Raw genomic sequence first — 27,167 nt, forward strand, 5'->3', positions numbered from 1 at the left:
GGGCGCAATTTTGAAATGCGACATGTTCGGTATCAATTTACTCGGCGTAACATTATCTTTCACAATATAAAAAAAATTGGGCTAGCTTTACTGTCGTCTTATTTTTTAATTAAAAAAAGTGTATTTTTTTCCAAAAAAAATGCGTGTGTAAAGGCTCATACACACGATCAGACTTTTAGACAAAAAACATGCAAATTAGCTGTTTTGGAGCAACATCCGACCGCGTGTACGCTCCATCGAACAATAGAGTTGCCACCTCATCCCTTTAAACCCGAACACCTTTGAATTACACAGGTTCTGAGGCTAATTAAATGCAGGTAAGGCACTAATTGAGTTTAATTACCACCTTACCAGCCACAGAACCTGTGCAATTAATATGTGTTCAGGTTTAAAGGGATGAGGTGACAACCATATTGAACAATCTTTTTTGGTTTTCATCTGACTTTTGTTGGCTGTGCGAGCGGACAAACTTTTTGACAACATAAGTCCGATGGAGCAAAGTTCGATCGTGTGTACACAAAACCATCGGACTTTTGTACAAAGTACAAACAGGCATGCTCAGAACCAATGCAAAAGATCAAACAATACAGAAGTTGACCAAAGGTGGCGCTGGAGTAATTGAATGCCCTCTTTTGAAGTGTTGTCAGTACGTTGAAACGTCACTACGTTCGTGTTTGTTGCCTAAAAAGTCTGATCGTGTGTATGCAATACAAACTTACAGCCAACGCCCTTTGTACAAAAGTCCACGGGAAAGTTTGTACAAAGTCCAATCGTGTGTATGAGGCTTAAGACCGCTGCGCACATACAGTGTGACAGAAAGTATTGCAATGACCCCCATTTTATTCTCTAGGGTGTTAGAAAAAAATAAAATATAATGTTTGGGGGTTCTAAGTAATTCTCTAGCCAAAAAAAAAACGTTAACTTGTAAACACCGAATCTCAGAAAGAGGCTTGGTCCTTAAGTGGTTAAAGGGAATCTCTGGCGGGCTTTTTGAGGGTCTGACTCCAGGAGAAGGACAAGCAGGCTCAGGGGAATGTATGTGCATGAAATCTGCGGCTGTGAGAGGGAGTGTGATGTGAATGTGTATGGTAAGCTTAGAACATGACTAGGAGGCCACCATCACCTCACATCCCAGGACTGACAACCCATTGGCTCATAACATAGAGCGGGTGTGCCGCGGGGCATGCTGGGAATCGCATCCCGTGGTTCTGATATCATCGTTTTCTAACCAGGAAATAAATTATCATTACTAGGAAATCAGAGAGCGGAAGTCGCATTTTCCCGGCGAGTCACGTGATCGCAGCCTCTAAAGAGGCTTCAGGCTGGAGCTCGGAGTAGAGAGAGAGGGGGACTGCTATTGGTGGAGAGAGACTGTGACTAGCGGATTACCAGAGCAAGGTAGAGTACTGACGTCTCCTTATCTTCTTCTCCCATTTATGGTAGGCAGGAGAGTATTGCAGGTTGTAAATGTCATACTATGACTGGGCGCCCAGTACTGAGGATGGAGATCATTCCCAGCTTTAACCTTTTTTGTTGTTTTTTGCTAATATGTTTTAACAATTATTTTATGCCTGAAGATTACATAAATCCCCAAAATATAAATTTTCTCAAAGCAGATCCCTAAGAGAATAAAATAGTGGCGCTTTAAATGTATTATTTTATTTTAGACAATATTAACAACAGCAGTTAAAGTGGTTGTAAACCCTTACAAACCACTTTGACCTACATATAAGCCTAGATTGAGGCTTACCTGTAGGTCCAAGAAATATCTCCTAAACCTACACGGTTTAGGAGATATTTACCTGAAGACAGCCACCGCTGTCTACAGCGCACAAGCGCCCTGGGTAAGCCACAGATCGTGGCGATATGCCGCAAGTGTCGGCTTCCTGCGCATGCGCGGGAGTGACGTCATCGCTGCTCCGGCAAATCACAGCGCCGGAGCAGCGAGACCCATGGAGACCCACCAAGAAGATGGACGCTCGGAACTACAGGGGACAGCAGTGACATCGCTGGCTCCTGTGTCAGGTAAGTGACACATAATGGACTACTGTGCGATGCATAGTAGCTCATTATGCTTTACCTTTGCAGGGAATCAAACAGGAATTAAACCCATCAGGATTTACTTCCTCTTTAAGACAACACAAAATTTCATTTAAAAAAAAAAATACTCCAAAGTTAAAGTGGTTGTTCAGCCCCTCTGTGTTCTAATAACAAGTGCTCCTGTTTGTGCTTTATTTAAAAAAAAAAAATTCTATAAATATATCCCATAGTTTTGTAGACACCATAACATTTGTGTAAACCAATCAATATACGCTCGTTGAGATTTATTTTATTTTTTACAAAAAATATGTAGCGGAATACATATTGACCTAAATTGATGAAGAAATTTAGATATTTTTTTTTCTCTTATGTTTTATATCAGAAAGTGTTTTTTTTTTTTTTTTTTATTGCGCAAAAAAATAAAACCACAGTGCTGATCAGATACCACCAAAAGAAACTTGTGGGGAAAAAAATTGCATGAATGTTATTTATGTACTGTGTTGCATGACCGCGCAATTTTCAGTTAAAGTAACGCAGTGCTGTATTGCAAAAAATGGCCTGGTCATGAATGGGGGGGGGGGGTAAATCTCCCGGAGGTCAAGTGGTTGAAGCATTAAAGATAGATTGCAAAGCCCCCCATTATATCCACTTGTGTAGATTTTATAGCACAGTGTTTGCTGCTTCTGCAAAATAGGATGCAAATGTGCAACCCCAGCAAAACTGTCTCCTGTTCATGTGACTCTCTTGTAGTGAGCAGTTTCCTTCTAGTTTCCTAACAGGATTAACATATAACAAACTCCGGCTTGGTGAGTATTTTCTTTGGATGTAAGAGGTCAGCTGGTTGCACATTGTCCAGGCTCTGCTCTGATAAACACTCGGTAAGTAAGGGGTACGGTTAAATCAATCCCCCCCCCCCCCCTTGCTATATTTCTGTAACAAAGGTCAGTGTACCTTTTTATAAGCTGGATACACACTAGATCGTTTTCTTTAGATTTACCAAAACCATATAATAGGAGGTCAAACTTTTTTAAAGGGGTTGTAACGGTACATTGTTTTTCACCTTAATGCAAAAACACCTGAACCCCTTCATTCAGTCAGCGGGCTCTCTTCCCCCCCCCCCCTTTCCAGCTCTTGATTGGATAGATTGATAGAATTGGTGCCCGCTGCTGTCAATCAAATGCTTCTATGGATGCCGAATGCTGGACTCAGGAGTGCGCCCACACAATAATCCCCCGGGGGGGGGGGGGTCCTCCCAGGGTGTTATCTGATGTGGGGAGAAACTGCTGGGGGAACCCCGAAGAGCAGGTTTGGGGCCACTCTGTGCAAAATGAGCTGCACAGGGGAGGTAAGTATGACATGTTTGTTATTTAAAAATAAAAAAATTCTCCTTACAATCACCTTTCTATTTGTATGCAATCAGATAGGCCCTTGCACTACATGGTTTTGGTAAATCCAAGGGAAATCTGACAACAAAGGTTGTATAGTGTGTATGGGATCTTAGACTTTACTTTTTTTGTCTCCATTGTGGCCATTATTGGGCAATTTAGGCCATTGTAGCACTTCCCCGTGCAGGTGCTCATTTGATATAGAACCGGAGGTAAAGGGGATCTGCAATATGTGATTTTAAGTAGGATGGTGAAACCTATTTGAAAGTTGCGGCAACTATTTCTTTAGATTCACTATATTTACCTAGGCTTAAAGGATAAGGCCACTGTTTGTTATCTTATATGTTACACCCATATTCAGGGTGTAACATGTTACTAAATCAGCAGCCCCCACACGTGGCCAAGTGAATGTAGAAATAGCGCAAATGTGCTTAAGTGCTGCAGCTCATATTTTTTTTTAATGGGAGGCCATAGTTCTCCCTTTTAGGTGTTAAAGGGAATCGGCAAAACATATTCTTTTAAAAGCAAAATGTGGGAATGGGGAAAACAAAATAAATCATACTAGGTGGCTGCAGCACCGATCCCAGCTGCATCTGTTCCCTGCCATGTCTAAGACCAAGAACCGAGCAATCAAACTCCACTGATCGCTCAGCTCTCAGCCCTCTGCAGAAAGTGGGTGCCTGTCAGTCGCCAGCACTCTGCTCCTCCAGCGCTCACTGGAACATTGGGCTGTGGAGGAGACAAAAGCATCTGGCTCAAGTACACAGCGGCTCGCTGAGAGGCTGAACCAGCTGTCAGTCCAGGCTTCTGGGCAGATCCCGACCATATGGTCAGGATCTTTTCAGAGTCTGGATTGGCTCTGTAATGTCAGCCAGCAGCGGACTTTAGCCCACTGTTGGCTGAAAACGGTCACAGGGGTGTAGAACTAACCGCACTCCTGTGATGCACAGAAGCATGGCCAACAAAGATTTGCTCATGCTTCTCCATTAATTGTGAGGAGCGTGCGTTAGCCTATGTTCACACTAATGCGGTGTGAGAAATGCCACGATCTGTGCACTGCCCTTACGATCTGCTGAGGTTGTTGCCACAAAGGCAGTGCGTTTGCTCACCCCAGATCACTTGGTGCAAAACGGCCATGTTATCCGGCTGCAGTGCGGCTCCAAAAAGGTGCATGCACGTCTTTGGTGTGATTCGAGCCCATTCAAAACGAATGGCCTCAAATCGCACTTCACTGAATCGCATGTGACTTGCACTGAAATGTGGTGCGGGTTCCTAGTGTGAAACAAGGCTTAGTGTCTGGACAGTTTTTCACTGTGAAACATTTTTGTATTTGAAATGGCAGCTCAGGTTGCGTATTAGTGGAAATGGACACTTCAACATTCATTGATAAGTGATACCAATGATCTTTTTAGGAAGATTTTCATACAGCTTGTTTAACTTTGGCATTTATACTCGTTTGAGTTCTTGTGCTTTCAAAAGTTGATCTGCATCACATGACTCATTAACTACATATTTAAAAAAAAAAAAAAAAAAAAACTTGGATGATTTTGCAAAATCGACATTGCATAATGGCAGTAACAATTTAAAGGAGAAGCTATTAGTGTTATCAAAAAGCCATTGGTACTAGAGTATCGTCTGAATGTTTGTTTTACTTTGTGTACAGAGTCTCAAACTGACCTTTTGGATGAATCATTAGTGAGAAATGATTAATGTCTAACCCCGCTTGGAAATGATTGATGGGCACTAGTGAGACGTTTTACCTTCTACATTTTTATAGAGATTTATTTTTAAAAAATTGGCTGCAGGAATGTCTCAGTTCCCAAAGCCATTGCAAATAATTTCCTTGAATGTATGCGGCATTTCTGTTTACTTCCCATGATCGTCCGCTTCATCTAGTGACTATAATGAGATACTTTCCTGATTGCCAAATTTCAGAAAAAATACAACATTTTGGCCACTAGGTGGAGCTGGCAATCATAGGCAGTTAGGTGTGAAATGTCATTTTCTATTAAGGCGCACACTAGAGAGATTATTTGTAACATTTGTGCAAATGCTGAGACATTTGCTCAGCCATGCGATTCACATGCAGTTGTATATGAATACCAGTCCATTTTTTGATGTGATTTTTACAGCAGTTTTGAGGCTGGGTTCACACCTCCGACGCATGTGGCTTGCAGCAGGGGTCCAGTGCGTCCCTGTTCTGTTTGTTTCAGGGACGAATCAGGGCTGACTATTTGCCTGAATTTAGCCCTGAAACAGTGTTTTGTATGAGCGTTTATGGGCGTTTTTAATAAAAATACGCAGAGGACACTCCTAAAATTCCGGCCCCCCCCGGAAAGTCTGTATAAAAGGCAATTCAAAGCAAAAACGTGCTTTCTCAATAGTCCGATTGTAATCTATAGAGTGCAATTTCAAATTGCACTGGATCAAACTCGCACAGGAATAATTTTTTTAAATGCAATGCGATTCACCTGCATCTGAACATCCTCAAAAGGAAACTATTCTATGTTAGTTGTCATGCGAATTCACCCTTTAAAGTCGCATCTGAAAGCACACGTGTGAACCGGGGGGCTCGCCTTAAAGTGGAGCTTCAGACTCCCCACAAAAAATTATTTCAGCATCTACAAATACTGTAGCTGATGGCTTTTAGTGTAAGGACATTTACCTGACCAGGGATCCAGCACTGTCCTCACCCGTCGCGATTCTTCAGTCTGGTATCTTCAGCCGGCATCTGAAGTAAGGGAAGTGAAGCCAGTTTCCTACTGCACATGTGCGAGTCGAGCTGCGCCTTGTGAATGGTCCCATAGTTGTCAGGGATCTCTGATGTGTCCCAGAAGACTGCGGGGGGGGGGGGAGGGGGGCGAACTTCTTGAATGATTGTTATAGAGCAGGCACTCTCGTCCGGGAGGCTGTCCTTGGACATCCTCGTGTTTACTTCCGCAATGCGCGCCGCCGAGGGCGCGCATCAGGGAAGTTTTGTGTTTGCCGTGTCCCCCGGAGACAGGCAAACGCAGATCGCTGTAAACGGCCAATCACAGCAGCCGTTTACAGCGCGATCGGCCTATCCAATGAGAGATGATTTCATATGTAAACATATGAGATCATCTTTCAGAGCCGCTCTCCCTCCTCACACAGACAGCGTGTGAGAGGGGCGAGATGAACGGCTGCAGCGGCCGTAAGTGGGGGGGGGGGGGAGGAGGAGGAGGAAAGTGCCATCTGTCGTCAGTGTCACGTGCCATCTGTCGTCAGTGTCACGTGCCATCTGTCGTCAGTGTCACGTGCCATCTGTCATCAGTGTCACGTGTCATTGGTGCCACGTATTAGTGCCATCTGTCATCGGTGCCACGTGTAAGTGTCATCATTGCCACGTATCAGTGCCATCTGTCATCAGTGTCATTGTCCTGGTGCTCCAGGGCCTTCAAAAGTGTAATAGGTAGTCAACAAGTTAGATGTGTAATTTATGCTCCTAGAACACGTGACGGCGCTCCCTGCATGTTGGGTCTCTCTATGTGGTCAGGCTGTGAAAAAGTCCCACACATGTGGTATTGTAATACTCAGGAGGAGTAACAGAATTTTTTTGGGGGTGTCATTTGTGGTATACACATGCCATGTGAGAGAAATAACCTATTACAATGACAATTTTGTGGAAAAAAAATCTTAATTTTGCAAAGAATTGTGGGGAAAAAAATTACAACATCAAAAAGCTCACTATGCCTCTTACTAAATACCTTGGAATGTCTACTTTCCAAAAAGGGGTCATTTGGGGGTTATTTGTACTTTCCTGGCTTGTTCGGGTCACAAGAAATGAGATAGGCCACCAGTACATCAGATGTGATCAATTTTGTGTGATTCGCACCACAGTTTGTAGACTCTCTAACTTTCACAAAGACCAAATAATATCCACAAATTTTTTTTTTTTTTTTACCAAAGATATGTAGCAGTATAAATTGTGGCCAAAATTTATGAAGAAAAATTAATAATTTGCTTAATTTTGTCACAGAAACAAAGAAATGTGTTTTTTCTCAAGTCGTCTTCCAGGACGGCACCCTGAGAGATGACTGGTCCACCTGACAGGAAACGCAATCAAAGAGGTTAAAAGCCCCCGCCCCTCCCCGTGCTCCTCAGTTTTTGATTGTGTTTCCCCACAGCGAAACCGTTTGTTGTTTTTTCCTAGACCCGAAGCCTGGGGCTGGTGGTCTCCCCCTGGGAGCCAGACCAAATGCCTGGGAAGCCTCTGGGTCTGGCAGGATGTTCTCATCCTTCCTGGGGGGTTCCCCTATATTTTCCTCAGGGGGGGCAGCAGAAACTGGAAGAGCCCCCCTGAGCACTGAAGGACCCTGGGTACAGTGGTGTACCCAGAACTTCAGGGGCCAATTTTCCTCTCCTCTCCTTACCTGTGCGGTGGCCGTGCAGAAAAGGAGCCTGGTGTCCCTTTTGGCTCAGGGTATCTCTCTGAAGACTCCAGGTCCAGCAATCCAGAGGGTTCTTGGTGCAGCTGGAGGCAGTATCTCCCCTTTGCAGCAGAGGTGCTCAGCTTTCTGGGGAGGTTTGGCACCATCTTCCTGGAGCTTGGTGGAGGAATGACATCACTTCCTCCACAGAACAGGAAGTGAGCTCAGAGTTCGGGTCATTTCCTGTCTACAGCAAAATGGTGGCCGTATCAGCATGGAGGTAACCACAGCCTCAGCCTCACAGCTGATTTGCCAAATCGGGGACATAAATCCAGGAGGAGCAGGCGCCCACTTCTCCCACAGACCGGCTGCCTTCGCCTGTGTTAGCTGTCCGAAGAAGCTCACTGGTGCCAGCAGCATGGAACGTGAGGAGAGACCCGCAGGGTCCATGGCCATGGAGGAGACCACAGGGGGTGAGTCTGACCGGCCGCCGGAGGTTTAGATGGGGGAGGGTACCCCAACTCTTCTCCTCTGGGTGGTACAGTGCTGTATTGTAATGCCTGTATGTTTTTGTTTCAGGGGACGATGCCACTGCCCTTGGGGTTGCCAGCCGTCCTGTGAAATCTTCCACCCACTCTAAGCGTTGTGGAAACTGTAATGCTAGATTACCCCCAGATCATCCTAAACCCTTCTGCTTTAAATGTATACAGAAGCTGACAGGGAAGGAAACCTCTCAGATAATGGAGAAGTTTCTCACAGTACAAACTGAGATGCTGTCCACTCTGAAAGCCTTTCAGTCCTCCCTTAAGTCTAGGGATTCAGAGGCTCACACCAGCAAGGACGCCTCCTCCCAGGAGCGCTCCGCTTCCTCTAGGGGGTCTAGACGGCGGGCAGACAACCCAAGGTATCTCCAGTCTCAGGATTCAGAGGAGGAGGATGAGTCCGAATCCCATGGGCAGGGATTCTCGGACGAGGGTGTGTTGGACAGCCAGGAGGAGGATGAGGGGGAGGACTCCAGGTCTAGCAGGCATATCTTTTCAGCCGATGACATGGAGGGACTACTGAGGGCGGTTTACGCTTCTGAGGGGATTCAGGAGCCCACGGCACAGGTCTCTGCCCAAGACAAAATGTATAGGGGCTTAATTAAACCACAGACCAGGGTTCTTCCGGTACATCCTGCACTCAAAGATATTATCTTAAGGGAGTGGAAGGATCCGGAGAAGAGGCTCCTAAAGTACAAAACATGGAAGCGTAGATGCCCCTTTACTGAGGAGGATGAGGAGAAGTTTTTCAAGACTCCTAGGCTAGACGCCTCCCTGGCACAAGTTTCTAAACAATCCGATCTTTCCTTTGAAGACACTGGGAACATCAAGGATCAGATGGATCGGAGGGCAGAAACTATTTTGCGCAGGGCCTGGGAGGCCAACGCGTCGGCTATGAGCCCCGCGTTGGCCTCAGCCTGCATCGCTAGAAATGCGGACATGTGGATCTCTAAGCTGATAGACCACATCTCCCAGACTTCCAAGTCTAAGGAGGTCTTAGATTCATTGGAGGTCGTAGGCAGCGCTGTTGCATACCTAGCGGATGCGGCCGTGGAGACGGTGCGCACAACCGCCAAGTCCGGTGCCTTACTAAACTCGGCTCGGCGAGCCCTATGGGTTAAAACTTGGGACGGGGATGGCTCATCTAAGACCCGTCTATGTGGCCTCCCTTTTGAGGGTTCCCTCCTTTTTGGTGCTGGCCTAGACCAAGCCCTTGCTAGGTCGACCGAAAAGGGGAAGAAATTCCCTACTAAACCGAGGAGGGATAGGAAGAGGTTTTTTCGTGGCCCCCAGGCAAAGAACCGTTTCTCGGAGAAAAAGGTCTCCCCTAATAGACGTTGGGGGGCTGGGAAGGTCAGGCATTCTCTTTTCCAGCCAGAAGTCAGGCGACAAGACCTCCAAATGACATTCGAGTGGGGGGAAGACTTTCCCACTTTGTCCCTCAGTGGGAAAGGGTCACTCAGAGCCCCCATATTCTACAGATCATAAAAGAGGGTTACAGATTAGAATTTCTTTCCCCTCCTCCCACCAAATTTCTCTTGACCCACTTTCCCAGGGATCCTGGCAAGGCAGCAGGAGTCCTACAGAATATAGAAGAACTGGCCAGGCAGGAGGTCATAGTGCCTGTTCCAGAGGGCCAGCAGGGTCAGGGGTTCTACTCCCACATATTTGTGGTACCAAAGCCCTCAGGAAGATATCGCCTCATCATAAATCTAAGGCATCTCAACGTCTTCCTGCGGTACAAGAAGTTCCGCATGGAGAGTGTTTATTCTCTCAGGAGACACCTTCTCAGGGACGTATTCATGGTAACCTTGGATTTAAAGGACGCCTACCTTCACGTCCCTATATTTCAAAACCATCAGGTCTTCCTAAGATTTGCAATTGCCTCTCCAGAGGGAGTTCAGCATTGGCAGTTTGCGGCCCTCCCCTTCGGGCTGGCATCCAGTCCAAGGGTTTTTACAAAGATCCTGGCAGAAGTAGTGGCCTTCCTGCATCTCCAGGAAGTAGCGCTGATTCCCTATTTGGACGACATTCTGATTTACAATCAGAATCGGGATCAGCTCCTTTTGGATCTAGCCAGGCTAGTGGAGACCTTAGAATCCCTGGGATGGATCATCAGCAAGGAAAAATCCTCACTGATTCCGGACCAGACGAAAATGTATCTGGGATTCCTGGTGGATTCCGCGCAACAGAAGTTAGTTCTACCCCAGAGCAAGGTAGAGGGTATAATTTCAGCGGTCCTTTCTCTGTTAGAGGCAAAGACATCTCCATACAGAGGGATTATGAGGGTGCTGGGCCTGATGACGGCAGCTATCCCAGCAGTTCCTTGGGCACAGCTGCACTCCAGGACCCTCCAGCACTTCCTCCTTTCCTCTTGGGACAGGAAAGGGGTTTCTCTAGAAGTAGAAGTGGCCATTCCGATCGAGGTAAAGGATTCTCTTCACTGGTGGCTTCACCCTCAGAGGCTTCAGGGGGGTCTCCTTTGGAGTCAGCTTCAGCCGCTCAGGATAACAACAGACGCAAGTTCCTGGGGGTGGGGGGCCTACCTGGAGGATCTAACAGCCCAGGGTTCCTGGGACATGAGTCAGAGAAAGACATCCTCAAATTTTCGAGAACTTTTGGCCATCGGGGAGGCATTAAAGGCTTTCGAAAGGAGGATCAAGGACCAGGAAGTTCAGGTCCTATCAGACAACGCCACGGCAGTGGCATTTGTCAATCATCAGGGGGGCACCAGATCTCCAACTCTACTGGCTCTATCTTTAGAGATCATGGGCTGGGCGGAGCATCGGATTATCTCCATTTCCGCAGTCCACATAAAGGGGTCCCTGAATGTAGAGGCAGACTATCTCAGTCTGTCGTCAGCCGATTCTTCAGGGAGAATGGGAGTTGAATCCAGAGGTATTCTCCCTGGTATGTCGGCAGTTCGGCGATCCAGAGATAGATCTGTTCGCCCGCAGAAAGAACAGAAGGGTAAAGAGATTATTTTCCCTTGCCCGAGAGGGGGGCTCAGAGGGGATAGACGCCTTGGCCCAGGTTTGGGACTTCCGGTTGGCCTATGCCTCCCCTCCCCCCCCCCCCCCCCCGGGGCTAATTCCGAGGGTTCTTCAAAAGCTGTTTCTCTCGGAAGGCGCCCTGATTCTGATAGCCCCTTGGTGGCCCAAGAGAGCTTGGTTTCCAACCCTGCAGGGTTGGTCCATAGCCCCGCCTCTACACCTTCCTGTTCGGCGCGACCTTCTCCTTCAGGGTCCAGTTTGCCATCCAGACCCCAGCTTCTTCAGGCTGACGGCCTGGCTCTTGAAAGGCAGAACCTGCGGGAGAAGGGCCTGTCGGACAGAGTAGTGGATACTCTCCTCCTTAGTAGAAAGCCGGTCACAAGGCGTATTTACGCTAAGACCTGGGGGATTTTTTCTCGCTGGTGTCAGGTGAGAGGGACTTCTCAGCAAGAGATCCCGGCCATTCTGGAGTTTCTCCAGGATGGAGCAGAGCAGGGGTTGGCAACCAAGACACTTAAGGCACAGGTCGCAGCCTTATCCTGTTTTTTGGAGAGACGCTTGGCACTAGATCCTCTGATCAAGAGGTTCCTTTTGGTCAGAGAGAGGTTGTCCCCTGTCCAGGTGTCTAGGTTCCCACCATGGGATCTTACCTTGGTGTTAGAGGGCTTAACAAGGCCCCCCTTTGAACCAATAGACCAGATCCCACTCAGGATTCTCACCTTTAAGTTGGCCTTTCTGCTTGCTATTACATCAGCCAGGAGAGTAGGCGATATTCAGGCTTTTTCAGTCAAGGAACCATACTTTCGTTTATTTGAGGACAGGGTTATACTTAGGCAGGACCCCCTGTACCTCCCTAAGGGTAGCATCCAGGTTCCATAGGACTCAAGAAGTAGTGCTACCTTCCTTTTGTAATAATCCCCAAAATGAGAGGGAAATTTCTTTTCACTGTCTGGACGTCAGACGTTGTTTATTATCCTACTTAGAAAAAGTTAAGGAGTTTCGAAGGTCCAGCCATCTTTTAGTTAATTTTTCTGGCCAAAAGAAGGGCCAACAAGCCTCCAAAGCATCCATAGCTAGATGGATTAAGCATGCCATTGCTTTAGCCTATGAGCAGTCAGGTAATGCAGTTCCTAGGGACCTGAAAGCTCATTCCACGCGATCTCTGGCAACCTCTTGGGCAGAAAGGGCCGGAGCTTCAGTGGAGCAGATATGTAGAGCCGCTACATGGACAAGCCAGAACACCTTCCTGAGGCATTACAGGGTGGAGTTACTGTCCCCTCAGGATCTGGCATTTGGCAGGAAGGTCCTGCAAGCGGTTGTCCCACCCTAAGGTAGGCCTGAGCTACTTGCTCCTCTCTCAGGGTGCCGTCCTGGAAGACGACTTGAGAAAATGACCAGTTACACTTACCGGTAACTGTGTTTCTGGGAAGTCTTCCAGGACGGCAGGCCTACTTCCCACCCGTTCTCTTTAGGTATAAATTAAGGTATAGAGTGTGGTGGTGTGGTGTGGTTTTCTTCACTCTCGTGCACTGGTGTGGGTCAATACTTTGTCACAACTGAGGAGCACGGGGAGGGGTGGGGGCTTTTAACCTCTTTGATTGATTGTGTTTCCTGTCAGGTGGACCAGTCATCTCTCAGGGTGCCGTCCTGGAAGACTTCCCAGAAACACAGTTACCGGTAAGTGTAACTGGTTATTTTTTTTAATTTTTTTTAATTTTCAGTCTTTTTTTCATTTATAGCGCAAAAAATAAAAACCCCAGAGGTGATCAAATACCACCAAAAAGCTCTATTTGTGGGAAAAAAAGGACAAAAAATTCATTTGGATACAGTGTTGCATGACTGAGTAATTGTCATTCAAAGTGTGAGAGCACCGAAAGCTGAAAATTGGTCCGGGCAGGAAGGGTGTTTAACCGGTTCCCGACCAGCGCACGACAATGTACGTCGACAGAATGGCACGGGCAGGCATATTGGCGTACAGGTACGTCCAATATTCAATTCCGCCCTGCCATCGGGAGCGAGCCGCCGGCAGCGCGCTCCCGCGCTGGTCGGGACCCCCGTGAGTCCGGTCGCGGGACCCGCGGACTCGATCGCCGCGGGCAACCCCGCGATCGTTTCACGGGACGGCTGAATGGAGGAAATGCCGTGTAAACAGCATTTCTCCATTCTGCCTAGCAACTAGTGACGCTGATCTCTGCTCCATGTGATTGGAGCAGAGATCAGTGTTCACTAAATGAAAGCCCAACCCCCCCCCACAGTTAGTAACACACCCCTAGGAACACTTAACCCCTACACTGCCACCCACTGGTTAACCCCTTCACTGCCAGTGTCATTTACACAGGAATCGCTGCATTTATATAGCAGTGATTTACTGTATAAATGACAATGGTCCCAAAAATGTGTTAAAAATGTCCGATGGGTCCCCCACAATGTCGCAATCACAATAAAAAATCGCTGATCGCCGCCATTACTAGTAAAAAAAAAAAAAAAAAAATAATAAAAAATTATTAATAAAAATGCTATAAAACTATCCCTATTTTGTAAACGCTATAACTTTTGCGCAAACCAATCAATAATCGCTTATTGCGATATTTTTGGTTAAAAAAAAAATGTAGAAGAATGCGTATCGGCCTAAACTGAGGGAAAAAAAATGTTTTTTTTTATATATTTTTGGGGGATATTTATTATAACAAAAAGTAAAAAATAATGCGTTTTTTTTTTTCAAAATTGTCGCTCTATTTTTGTTTATAGCGCAAAAATAAAAACCGCAGGGGTGATCAAATACCACCAAAAAGCTCTATTTGTGGGGGGAAAAAAAGGACTTCGATTTTGTTTGGGAGTCACGTCGCACGACCGCGCAATTGTCAGTTAAAGCGACGCAGTGCCGAATCGCAAAAAGTGGTCTGGTCTTTGACCAGCAAAATGGTCCGGTCTGTAAGTGGTTAAGTGCCCAGTAAGCAAGTGGTTAAGTAATAATTTTTCATTAGTCTAAAAAAATCGTGACATTAAAAATAGGTATTGATAATTCACATCAGCGTGTACTTAAGAAAAAAAGTATCACTACTTGTACTCAGTCTTAAAAAACTGGTATCAGGGTGTCCCTAATTTGCGTGTGTGTATATAATCTCTGATAGGTGCCTCCATTTGAGTTCCCTGAAATCTGTGCATTAAAAATGAATTTCATCATATCCATTACATTACCAGTTGTTAACACCAGCGATCATCATGACACTATTGTTTACTAATGTGATCTCTGTGATTGGTCACTGCAGTCACAGGGCCAGTCACAGTGGACCTGTACCATGTGATAGCTGTGGTCAGTCACAATAGTATTCAATAGCTGTATGAATCAAAATGATTATACAGCCAGAAATAAAAAAAAAATCTATATGCCCCTTAAAGGGAAAAGTACATCTTGACCTATAGCTTTTGGTTCAAACGTTAAGGTGAGAGGCTGGTGTAACTAGTGGTGGATTCACCACATGTAGCATCACAAGTATAGTATTGAAATATTGATAGGTGCCTTCGAGTTCCCTGAAATTCATGCATTGAAATTTAATTTAATCATTTGAAAATCTCGTTTATTTTAGACTATTTAGCTCTTGGAGTTACAAATTGCAGGGATTCTCCACTGTAGGTTGTCTATTCTTTGCTTTCATTGTCTATCTTGTGCCGAGGATGTGCTGGAACGTAAATGACAGTATACATTTACTACAAGAGTGAGACATGGTAGTAGATTGCTCATTTTGCTTCTTTTTTTTTAAATTTAATACACAGGGTCATGGCGCTAGCTGGGAAAAAGTTGAGGGGCCTTGTAGCTGCGACCTTCACTCCAATGACAAGCAGGTGAATATGAAATTGTATTCATTTGTAGGGTTTGTGTGGTCACCTTCCTGTAGACCTGTGTAGTCAAAGTGATGATTGTTTCAGCATTCATTTCTGACCACTATTGATAACTGCACAATAACATAATATTTTTTGGTAATTTCTCTTCTCTTCTTTCAGCAATGACATCAACCTCTCTGTCATCCAGGAGTATGTAGATTATCTGGTCCACAAACAAAGTGTTAAGAATATATTTGGTGAGCCTGTGTGCTGTCTTTTATGTGTTTAATACTTGTCTTTACCATTAGCATTGATGAGTTCTGGAAGTATCATTGAAAGTTTAATTTACCCTGAAATAGTGTATATAAAATCCAAAATTTTCAGTTGTCACTAGTACATGGAAAATCTTCCTATGGGGACAACTGTTTAAGAGGTTATCCCCCATCCTGCTGTGTATACAGGACAGGAAATGAAGGGAAATCTTCCCAATGGGGGAACAGATGGCAACAACCTGACATTGGCATTATTCATACCCTGTCTTTTCAAAATGATGGAGGGGTGCAGTTTTGACTTTACAAATACTTTAAAATGATTGTAAAGGTAAATAAATTTGTTTCTATTTTTTTTAATCGTTTTGCACAGTTTCCCTGAACCTGATCTTTTGGGGTCCCCCGGCGGCTCCTCCCAACATCTGATAACCCCCTCGGAAGCGCTTCCCTGAGGGGGTTACCTTGCAGGCGCGCTCGCAAGTCCAGCATTCGGCATCCATAGAGGCCGAATGCAGGACTCTGCGCTCGCGTCATTGGATTTGATTGACAGCAGTGGGAGCCAGTGGCAAGCTATCGAATCAAGACCCCAGGCAGAGAGACAGCACATCCCTGCCGGGTCAAGTTCGAGGGTTCAGGTAAGTTAAACTGGGGAGCCGGTCACTTGACAAGTGTTTTTTTCTTTTTTTTTTTTTTTTCTTTTCACCTTAATGCATAGGATGCTCGGAGCGCGGTATGCGTCACTTCCGGTAGCTATTGCCCCAAAGCGTGTTCGTCACGTGACTTCATCAGGGGATGAACACGCGTCGGGACAATAGCTACCGGAAGTGATGCATACTCGCTCGTTTGTACAACGCCCTTTTAACTCTGTGTTTGTGAGTATTTGCTGTTTTATTCTTAAAGCGGTTCTGCACCTTAAAAAAAAAAATATTAAAAGCCAGCAGCTACAAATATTGCAGCTGCTGACTTTTATTAAATTGACACTTACCTGTCCCAGGGTCTAGTGATGTCGGCGGCAGATGACGAGCGATCGCTCGTCTCTCTGCTGCCCCCGCCGCCATCCTCTGTCAGGGAATCGGGAAGTGAAGCGTTGCGGCTTCATTGCCCGGTTCCCTACTGCGCATGCGCGAGTCGCGCTGCATGTCTCTGCTGGTCCCGCTGTGTCCTGGGAACTGTTTGTTTCCCAGAACAAAACGGGGGGGGGGGGGGGGTGGGACATCTGCGGCGGTCTGTCTCGGAAGTGGGTGCAGATACCTGCACCCCCCTCCCCTCTGAAAGGTGCCGATTGTGGCACCGGAGGGGGGGAGGGATCAGATGAGCGGAACTTCCGCTTTAAATAAAATTGATATATTGAATTTACTACACTATGGGACATCCTTCCTCTATTCTCTGATCGCATACATACGCCATCCGCCGAGAGACCCTCATTGCTGATTACCCCAGAGCTACTATTTAAAGGGGCCACACAGCACAATAGGCAGGATAGGAACGCCAGGATCTGGGACATCACAACGGGACTCTTAAAGGGAAAGGCCACCAAGGACCCCAAAGGCACATTATTTACATGCTGTTACCTTACAGCAGTAAGGTAAGGGGACACCCATAAGAAGACCACACAGGACCACCTTTTGCACTATTGTATTTAAGCACTGGCACTTTATGCGATTTTGGAGTTAATCGCTACACTTTGCATGATTTAAGGACATTTGCGATTTTTTTATATATACACACAATTTGTTGGAGGTTTATTTATTTATACTGCATTTAAGCACTGGCACTCTATGCGACTTTTGCAAATAATCGCTGCACCTTGCATGATTTAAGGATATTTTGGTTCTATGTATACATTCTTCACAAAGTTTATTTATTCTACCTATGCCATAATATTGAAATGAATGTCACATTTACTTGAACACGTAGGGGAACTATTTATCTGTAGTTGTGAGTTATATGAATTTTTACGTAATGTTTTAACCTATTTTAGCATCCGATTGCACGTTACGCTAAATATACTTTGTTCTTGGCCTACAAGAATAATTTAGCAATTATTTATTTAGTAACAGCATTTGCGAAGGTAGCACAACTAGTATCGCTGTGTATTGTTGATTTTGGGCAGGTTAAACCTGTTCCAGTACAGCGCACCACTATTCTTCTAGCTCGGTTTTATGTGGTGTGTTTTTTATTTATTTATTTATTTATTTTATTTGTTTTTTTATTGGGCACCTGTAAATCATTGCACCCACAATCGACAGATCACAGGTGCAATCCCAGGCTCCTGCAGGCTGTCAGTGTAGCTGTCTGCTGTACTTTGTACATTACCAAGTGACAGCATCAATTCACTACCTAGAGCACTCATTAGCACCCTGGTACTTCATTAAAGTGATTTGTAAAGTCTCGTTTATTAAAATAAAAAAGTTATACTTTCCTCCTCTGTGCAGTGGTTTTGCACAGAGCAGCCCAGATCCTCCACTTTTGGGCCCCTCTTCTGCTCTCCTGACCCCTCCTTCCTGTCGAGTGACCCCACAGCAAGCAGCTTGCTATGGGGGCACCCAAGTCAAGCTGTAGCTCTGTGTGTCCATTCAGCTAAAGGGAAGCCCTTTCTCCTCTCTCCTGATCTGCTCCTGCAGCTGTCAAAGTCAGTTAGCCAATGGTGCCGCTGCTGTGTCTCAGCCATTCAAGAGGGAGTGTCCCGGGGGGAGGCTGCTACACACAGAAGGCGTTTTCACAACTACTTTAAGAACTACAAGCTGTCAGCCGTAATGGCTGCCAATAGTTGAAGTTCTACCATCCACAGAACTCTGTGATTGAATGACACGGTCGGGCGGGCGCAGAGGGGGGGGGGTGGGGCGGTTGCGGGGCTGCTGCATCAGTAACAAGTTACACCCTGAATACGGGTGTAACATGTTATGAAAGGTGAACCTATCTTTTTAACAGAATTCATCGTATTAAAAAAAAATAAAAAAAAAAGCCTTGGATTGATCTACTGTAGCTACTAATACCATGCAACTTTAAGAAAATATAAGACCTTTAGTTATCCTAATTTATCAATGTATTAACTGTTTGATTTGCCAAATGTTCAAATTTAAAACAGAAAAGCGGGAAAACCAGTACCTGTTGAATTTTTCTAAACTAGGATTATAATCATTTGTGTTTCTATGTTTTTGTATGCAGTAAATGGGACAACAGGAGAGGGAATGTCGTTGAGTGTACAGGAGAGGAAGAGGCTGGCTGAAGAATGGGTGAAGCATGCAAGAGGCAAGTGAGTAGCCCATTAAAATGGTATCTCTTCCATTACATGAGAGCTGGCTAAATCCAAGGGCCAGGGAGTTGATGTATCTACAGAATAAATATTGGCTGTTATACTGTATACATTTTGTAAGGAATGTAGGAATTTTACACAATTTAAATTGGTTCAGCTTGACCAATACTATATTAGTATGTATGTATGTGCTATACCTAGTTGGTCACTGTGGAAGCTGGAAATCACTGTCGTAGGCACCTTTATGGTTCCCAAACACAGAAGGTTGAATTCAATAGCACAGCAGGGAAGATCACCACACCAACATCGCTAGTGTTGATACAGTGACCTGCTGGTGGAGTGAAAAAAAAAAAAGTTGTATGGGGCTTTACCTATCTTCGTGCTGCATGTAGATCAGTGAAAGGTGTGGCTTGGTGGGTGTAAGGAATGTACACTGTGCACCCTTTATTTGAGTCCAGGTGTTCAAGATCTGTGCTAGACTGGAAACAGAATTCTTCATCAGTTATACAATTCTGCTTTTAGCAATGTAAAAAATAGATGGGTTTACTAACTATAAACCTGCTCTCTGCCACATTCTAAACCTAATTTCTTTAACCCTGTAAAGCACAAATCGCTGTACTTGCCTATTCTGCAGCAGGTCCGGTCTCAGCATCAGCTGTGGGTGACGTCACTTTCCAGGCATTTTACAGCTGTTGTCGCTCCTCTTCTGCACACCGTTTCCGCTACTGGAACCCGGACCAGATCTAGCACAGGCCTTATATGCATGGACCCAAAAAAAAGGGTGCACAGCGTACACTCCTTGCACCCACCAAGCCACACCGTTCACTGATCTTGCTTTACAGGGTTAGATTAGGTCTAGAGTTAGTGTTTTTATTTTTTTGCCTGGACTTACACTTTAAGTGATGCTATAACAGCTATAATTATTTTTTAACAAAATTAGCAGATTTTTTTTTTTTTTTTTTTTTTAAGGATATTGATTAATTTTGTTTTCTTTTTCTAGAATGGATAATGTGATAGTACATGTTGGTTGTCTCAGCCTGGAAGATTCAAAGGATTTAGTGAGTTTTATTTTACATTTGATCCTTGATGTAAATCTTTTTATAAAACATCTTAGTTTCTGTATAGTAGAAATATTTATATTTGAATACAATTCTCCTACCCAATACAAGACTTAATAATATTATTATTATTATGGTATTGTTTTCAGTATATTTTTATATATGTATAGTACTGACATGTTTTTTGCATGTCAAAGAATGGCTGCTATTTCCAAAGCCTTTTCACTTTGTTTTTTGCTTTGGAAATGGACAAGCTTATCGACAGAGGACATCTCATTGGACAAGAAGCTGTGGGGTGGGGTGGGGCGGGGCGCGGACACCGGTTCTAAGGCTTAGGCCCAAAGTCCTTTTGATGGTTGGCAGTTCCCGTTCCTAAAGGAGAAGTATAGCCAAAGCATTTTTGGCTATACTTCTCCTATAGATCACAGGTTAAAAACGATCAGCATGAGGAAAATCCTGCAGTGGTGCGTCTCCTTGCTCACTGGTTCAACAGGCTGTGTCACTCGGAAACCCATAGAAAGCTGTCCGCTGGCTCTGTACACTCTGTGGCTCAGATGGTAATACAGAGGAGAGGTCTGAGGCACTCATGGACCGCAGCGGCATCTGACGTCACCAGAAGTGTTTGTAACACCGTCAGTGGAATGGACAGGCGCACTACTTTGTCAAGCTGGATATGCAGAAATTCAACATGCTATATATAGAGTCCACCATCTTGTGATAAGGGGAAATGGCAGGTTATGATGAAACAGAGGTGAAGAATAATATGGTCATGCAGGTGGGGGGCCATCTATTTTATTGTATAAAATAATTGAACTTGCAAAAGGTAATTAAAAATGTGCGCATAAACTGGCCGGCTTGGATGTTAGCCGCCTGTCCTTCTGGGAGCTGCGCAAACGCGGTGACAGTGCATCGTTCTTGCCTATGCATTTTTCACAAGATGACGTCGTCCTGTGCCCCAGGTTGCTTATTTAATTCCACATAGCACAAGTCCTTGGTTTTGATTTTCTAATTGATGGGATCAAATCGTCATTTGATTTTTGACTTCAGTGGTGGCAAAATTCAAAGCAGGATGGAAGTTTTTTTGCTCTAACGAACACATTTCTAACAGTATGGCCTCTTGCACACTGCAGCTTGAAAAAGCTCAATACAACTTTACTGAGCTAAAATGCAAGCAATTAACTGTAATTTGCCTATGAAAACAGTCGTGTAAACAAGAGCTGTGCATTCTTGAGTAACAAAAAAAAATTTTATTTAAAAAAATCAATAATTTATGCCTCGTGCATGCAAATATGTGCCATTGTGTGCAAATGTCCATTTACATATTGTGCGGAACAAGAACGTGTGCAAATGCATTTAAAAAAAAAAAAAATCTGAAAAAGTCAATGCTAAACAGGAGTATTGTGTGCAAGAGGCCATATATGTGGATTTTGTTTGGTAAAATCCTTTCATTTCGAATGTTAAAAGCAAGCTAAATTGTGATGTTAGTTTGAACATTCTTTATCAAGCCGTTGAATCTACTGAGAATTTTCATATGAAAATATACTAGTGTATGGCCAGCTTAAAGTGGTTATAAAGGTAGAAGGGTTTTTAATCTGAATGAATTCTATACATTTAGATGAAAAAAGAAAAAAAAAACCTTCAGTGTGTAGCAGCCCCCCTAATACTTATCTGAGCCCCTTCTTGATCCAGCGATGTTGCACGAGAGACTCGACTGTCCGGGACTCTCCCTCCTGATTGGCTGAGACACACAACAGGCACCATTGGCTCCTGTTGCTGTCAAAGTCAATGAGCCAATGAGGAGAGGGGGCGGAACTGAGTCACAGCTCCGTGTCTGAATGGTGCCCCTATAGCAAGCTGCTTGCTATGGGGGCACTTGGCAGGAAGGAGGGACCAGGAGCATCGGCAAGGGACCTGAAAAGAGGAGGATTGGGGCTGCTCTGTGCAAAACCACTACACAAAGGAGGCAAGTATAACATGTTCATTTTTAGGACATACAACAGTAAAAGTAGGATTGGCACAACGCCAATCCACTCTATGGACCACGCAAGTTTATTTTTAAACATAAAAACGCAAGACTTTAGTATCACTTTAATTGTAGTTGCCTGGACAGTGCTCTAGTTGCTAACTTAATGGCTTTCTTTATTGTTCTTGTTTTGTTTAGGCTGCTCATGCAGCTTCTTGTGGAGCTGATGCAATTAGTTCTGTGAGTCCTTCTTTTCTCAAGCCATCCAGCCAAGGTAAATAAAAGAATCTTTGTGTACCACCTGGTGCCTTGGATCCATATTTAAAAGTTTATATTGCTTTCACAACAACTGTTGTAAAGAATAATTATTTGGGCTGCTGTGGAATTCACGTAGAAACCCATGTAAATGTGAATCAATCTTACCATTCATTCTCTTCTGATCTTCTTCATTAAAAATACCGTATATTTTTACAGCTAGAACTTATGACTTTTATTGGATTAAGAAAAAAAAAAAAAAAAAACTTCTTTATTCTGTAGACTAAATACCAGGTTGGTTTGCTGCAACAGCTATATCTGCTACCAACTGTTATTCCGCTGCCAGTTGGTTGTGAATTTTAAGAACCTCCTTGTCCATATCTGAATCATGTGGCTGCAAATTAATGCATAAAGCATGTATAGTTTGTATTAAAAAAGCTGATTCGCCTTATAAAGCAGGCAGTGTATGACCATGTACATAGGGTACTCTGTGCTTTAAAGCCTGTGTTTATCATTGAGGTAACTGCAGGTTATTGGTAGGCAAAATGTGCATTTTAATCTAAAAAAATATTTTTTCCTGTATCCAGTGGGCCTAAATTCATACAGTTACACAAGAGTTCTATTCCCATCTGAGTGGTTTGAGAAGCAAAGCTGGTTATAGATCGCTCTTGCGCTTTTTTTTTTATTTTTATTTTTTTTTGATCAGCCAGCCAGCTGATCTAAAAATAAAATATAAAAACTGGATGGATTCCATACCACTATTGACTTCTCTCTAGCAGAAATGGCTGTAGGTGGATCAACATTCGTCTGGTTCTGGAACCAGCTGATTTTTCCATCCATCTATGGCCAACTTAAGGGTAGCCATACATTGCAATATTTCTAAAGAGCGTACATAGAGGAACCTGCTGCTTCCAGTGGCTGTTTGAATACACAAACACTGAATGCGTCTGATAGGAGGCAGTCACTGTTTGGCTGATAATTTTCCACCTGGAACCCTCAGGTTTTTTTTTTTTTAACCATTTGTCAGCCAAGTGGCACCAACAATGCTAAGAACGGCTCAAATTTCAAGACTCGTGTGTGTGTGGCTAGAATTGGGTATAAGATTGGCTGATCTTTCTGGTTTTAGCATAGCCACAGTGTTTCCTGGATTGTATTACACTTTTATAAATTGATTTATTTTATATGAAGTTTTGCTATTTACATTTTTATTTTCTAGATGCTTTAGTCCTTTACCTTAAAGAAGTGGCAGCTGCTGCACCCAGTCTTCCCTTCTACTACTATCACATTCCAAGTTTATCTGGTGTGGCATGTAAGTATGAGTGCAAGGTGCAATAAATGAGTAGATGTTTCAAAGTGGTTGCAGACTGGATCATGAAGTGTTATTGTAGCTCTTCTTCCTCCCTTTTTTTTTTTTTTTTTTTAAGACTTTCAGCATTACATACAAAAGAACAATTAAAAAAAAACTAAAATAAAATAAAACCAAACTAACAGGCTCGGCCTTTGAAAAATGAGACAATTGGGGTTATTTTACTAAAGGCAAATCCACTTTCCACTACAAGCATCTGAGGGGAACAGGCAATGAAAATAAAAAACAGCATTTTAGCTTGCACATGATTTGATGATAATCAGCAGAGCTTCCTCTCATTTCAGATCTACCCCTCATATTTACAGCGACTGCACTTCCAAGTGTACTTTCAGTGCAATTTCAAGTGCACTTTGCACTTGTAGTTTGCACTTGTAGTGCAAAGTGGATTTGCCTTTTGTAAATAACCCCCAATACCTGTTAAGTGCAGTCCTCACTCGGAGCGTTAGCTCAAGGATAGCCCATCAGTGTGTGCCCCGCCCTCCCCGACCAATCTGGACATAAAGATGGTGAATAACATAAGGAAAGGTACAATTGTAATAAAGATGCCCATACCTCATGTAGGGGTTTACAAATCTCTCCAACAGCTCTGCATCTTAAAACCATAGCGACACAAAAGTGGGAAAACCTATACAATTGCTGTTACTAGGAAATACAAATATGTACTCTCTCAATCCGAGACCGTAGTGGAGGAAAGCCATCCGCCCCACACTTTATCAAATTTGCCTAATGCCCCTCTACTTGAATACATGGCTACTGTAGCTCTTTAAACATCTGTATTTTTTTGGAACTTTGAGTGAGGTGAATACGGTTAGTCAAGAAACATGTCATGGAAGTAAAATGTAGATTTATTACAATTGCGCATATGAAACGCAACAGCAATAATTTCAGGCCGATAAAATCTGCATATAATGTAAACGTGAGACAATCCACATACATGGTGAATGGTGGAATCGGCGACTGATAGCCTGGTCCAGCCCATTGGTGAGTATGAGGTCCATAGCCTGACCACGATGATTACTCACCTTCCTGCCTATTTGATGCAACATACATTCATTCATTTGATTTACTATTTGTATTACAGATTTAGAAAAGCATTTACCCCTGAAGAGCGAGCGTGGTCTCGCGAAATGTCGTGGGGGTACTACTCATGCTTGCAAATTTCTTTATTTGTATATTGGTATATATTGTTTTACCATGTATGTGGTTTATCTCATGTTCACATTATAAGCATATTTTATCGGCTTGTAGTTATTGCTGTTGTTTCATATGTGCAACCATTGTAATCTACATTATTTTACTTCCATGACCTGTTTCTTGACTAACCATATTCACCTGACTCAAAAATTCCCAGGGCGTTTCGATCTTGTGGATCATTTTATATAGGTGACAGATTGTCTTAAGCTCCTATGGTCGTATACAGATGTGCTTTGCTTCATTTCTTATGATTTATGTTTTGTCCTACATAGATCAAATGAACAATCTGGTGGGAAAGATGCAGCTTCACATCCCATCATTCAGAGGGGTCAAATTTACTGATGTCAATCTGATGGATTTCAGCCTGTGTATCCACAAGTATCGGGACCTTGATTTTCTCTATGGTGTAGATGAGGTGTGTGTTTTGTTATGTGCTGTTGTGTGTTTTATTTTTTATTTTTTTTCTAAGGTTATTTTTATGTAACTTTAAGCTTTTATAACCTTTTTTTTTATTATTTTTGTTTTGGTACAGCAACTCTTAGGAGGTCTAGTGTTTGGTGCACGTGGAGCAGTGGGCAGGTAAACAAACCTTTTTGTTATGGTTTGAAAATATTCTCAAAGAGCAAACCTCCTTCTCCCTCCCCCCCTCTTTTTTTTTTTTGCATAACTATTGACCAATTGTATGGTTGCTGAACTTCGGTCTCGTGCACCCTGGATGTTTTTTCTACTGCCCCTTGGGGTGCCTGACTGTTTGTTTTTTTTTTTTTTTTTTTCCCTGCCTCTAAACACGCCTGCATGTTAGCCTATGATATAATAAACACTCTCGCGGACCCAGACCGCGCTATGGAGGTACTGGCAGACCACAATATAAACTAACAAAACACTAAAAATGGTGTCGCCACCCCTATATCTTGCAATCCTAAAAAGGATCGCAAGTAATGGCAAGTATCAAATAATTATATTGAAAGGGGCCAGGCGCTACCTATAGTGACTAGGAAAGGGTGTATGCAAATGTGTGTAAAACCATAAGAATATAACCCCACATACAAGCTTAAAATACCGATAAATTGTTGATGGTGGGACCCCTCACCATCCACTAAATAGATGCAGGAGAGGAGTAGACAGAGCAAATAATAAACAAGGCCTTATAATAGCCTATGAGTCCATGCACACATAGGCCTTCAGAGGAGTTTAGAGGAAAAAAGAAAACCCCACCGCCAGTGCGTCCAGGAGCAGAGGCGTTTTGACAGAAAAAAACACTTGGCACCTGTAAATGCAAATAAAGCTATGCACGTTTAGCACTTGAACGGTAATTTATTTCAAATTTGTATTCTGGCCAGTGAAATGCATTCTCACCCATGTGCTTGACACGCATAAACACTCTACACACATTAAGATACATCAAGCCTTTTTTTTTTTTTCTGCCAAAACACCACTGTCAGGAGGCAAAGCGTCTAGGAGGGATAGCAAAACATCCAGTGTGCATGAGGCCTTAACGTAATCAAGAATAAAGCTGGCCATACACTATGTCCATTTTGGCCAGTTTCTGATTACATTTTGTTCCATTGGCCCCCTGCTGCCCAGTGTCATTCAATTCAAAAATTGAAGGAACAGCTAAAAATTAACAGTAACTTCTTCCAGTGAGATGCAGCATCTGTTCAATTATTCTGTCAGCCACTGCTGGTGGCTATCAGAGTATAAGAGCCCAGGAGGGGGGTTTGTCCATTGGAACAGTTTATCAAGCACTTCTTCCTCCAGTCCTCCCGCAACTTGCTGCCTTTTTCTATCAGAAGGTTCTCCATAGATTCCTATAAGAAAATCTTCTATCTTGATGCAGCACAGAGGCAGATTAGTTTTGGTTTGGGAAGAGTTGGACCCAGCTGTGTTTGGCGTGGGACAGATAGCATCAGGGGGGGAAGTAAGGTATAGACTGTTTTTAACTAATGTTATGAGCAAGAGTTTTTATGCACTCTGGGTGCTAAAATGCTATGTTACAATGAGCTTTTTGTTGCAATATGGATGAGAAGTAACGTGGCATCGTTTGGATTGAGTTTTCACCTTCTTCCATAGGATTATTATGGTGCTCAACCTATTGCTGATTTTTGTGTGCATCAATGATCATGATCATTTTTTTTTTTTTTTTATGTGAAAAAATAAAAAACCCTATCTTTTTATGTAGGTGAAAATGTTAATACCTTTTTTGAGCTTGTTGATTGAAAGCTGCAATTATAGACACAAGTTCTTGCTGAGTTATGGGGGTTTTTTTTATTTTTTTTTTTTTTTTTTGTGTTTAACTTTTCACATTTTATTGTTTTTGTGTGCAAAATGTATACACCCTGCCTCTATTCATAAAGCTTTGCTGGAGTTCTTTTTTACCCAGTACATGATGTTCGTGTCCAAGCTTTTAGAGATTTGTAATCAGTCAGCTGGAATGAGAAAATAATTTTGAGTTGCTTGTAAAGCCGATTTAGTAATTTAACATGAAAAAATCATTTCTCTGCAGTACTTACAACTACTTGGGTACTACCGCTAATAAAATGCTGGCGGCATTTGAAGAGGGCAATTTACAAAAGGCCCGGGAAATGCAGGTACTTTTACTGTTTTTTTTTTTTTTTTTTTTTTTTTTTTTGTTA

General features: G+C 43.5%; 1 protein-coding gene across 3 annotated transcripts in view; it reads left to right on the plus strand.

Annotated features, from left to right (window-relative positions):
- The first annotated feature begins 1,234 nt into the window (after positions 1–1,234).
- NPL (N-acetylneuraminate pyruvate lyase) overlaps positions 1,235–27,167 on the plus strand; it is a 30,694-nt gene continuing 4,761 nt past the window's right edge. Inside the window, exons 1-10 of one of the 3 annotated variants that reach the window (XM_077453123.1) lie at positions 1,235–1,398; positions 15,126–15,194; positions 15,354–15,430; positions 18,611–18,698; positions 19,699–19,756; positions 21,918–21,993; positions 23,191–23,283; positions 24,807–24,949; positions 25,067–25,113; positions 27,038–27,122. In XM_077453123.1, the coding sequence (XP_077309249.1) occupies positions 15,130–15,194; positions 15,354–15,430; positions 18,611–18,698; positions 19,699–19,756; positions 21,918–21,993; positions 23,191–23,283; positions 24,807–24,949; positions 25,067–25,113; positions 27,038–27,122 (732 nt within the window). In that variant the 5' untranslated portion in view covers positions 1,235–1,398; positions 15,126–15,129. Of the gene's footprint in view, positions 1,399–2,779; positions 2,919–15,125; positions 15,195–15,353; positions 15,431–18,610; positions 18,699–19,698; positions 19,757–21,917; positions 21,994–23,190; positions 23,284–24,806; positions 24,950–25,066; positions 25,114–27,037; positions 27,123–27,167 lie in introns of those variants that run through there. The other 2 variants (XM_077453124.1, XM_077453125.1) reach the window with 2 other exon arrangements.

The sequence above is a fragment of the Lithobates pipiens genome, unplaced genomic scaffold, assembly GCF_037356315.1.
Source record: "Lithobates pipiens isolate NorthernLeopardFrog02 unplaced genomic scaffold, aLitPip1_a1.2 Scaffold_23, whole genome shotgun sequence".
In the NCBI taxonomy this organism is placed as follows: Eukaryota; Metazoa; Chordata; class Amphibia; order Anura; family Ranidae; genus Lithobates; species Lithobates pipiens.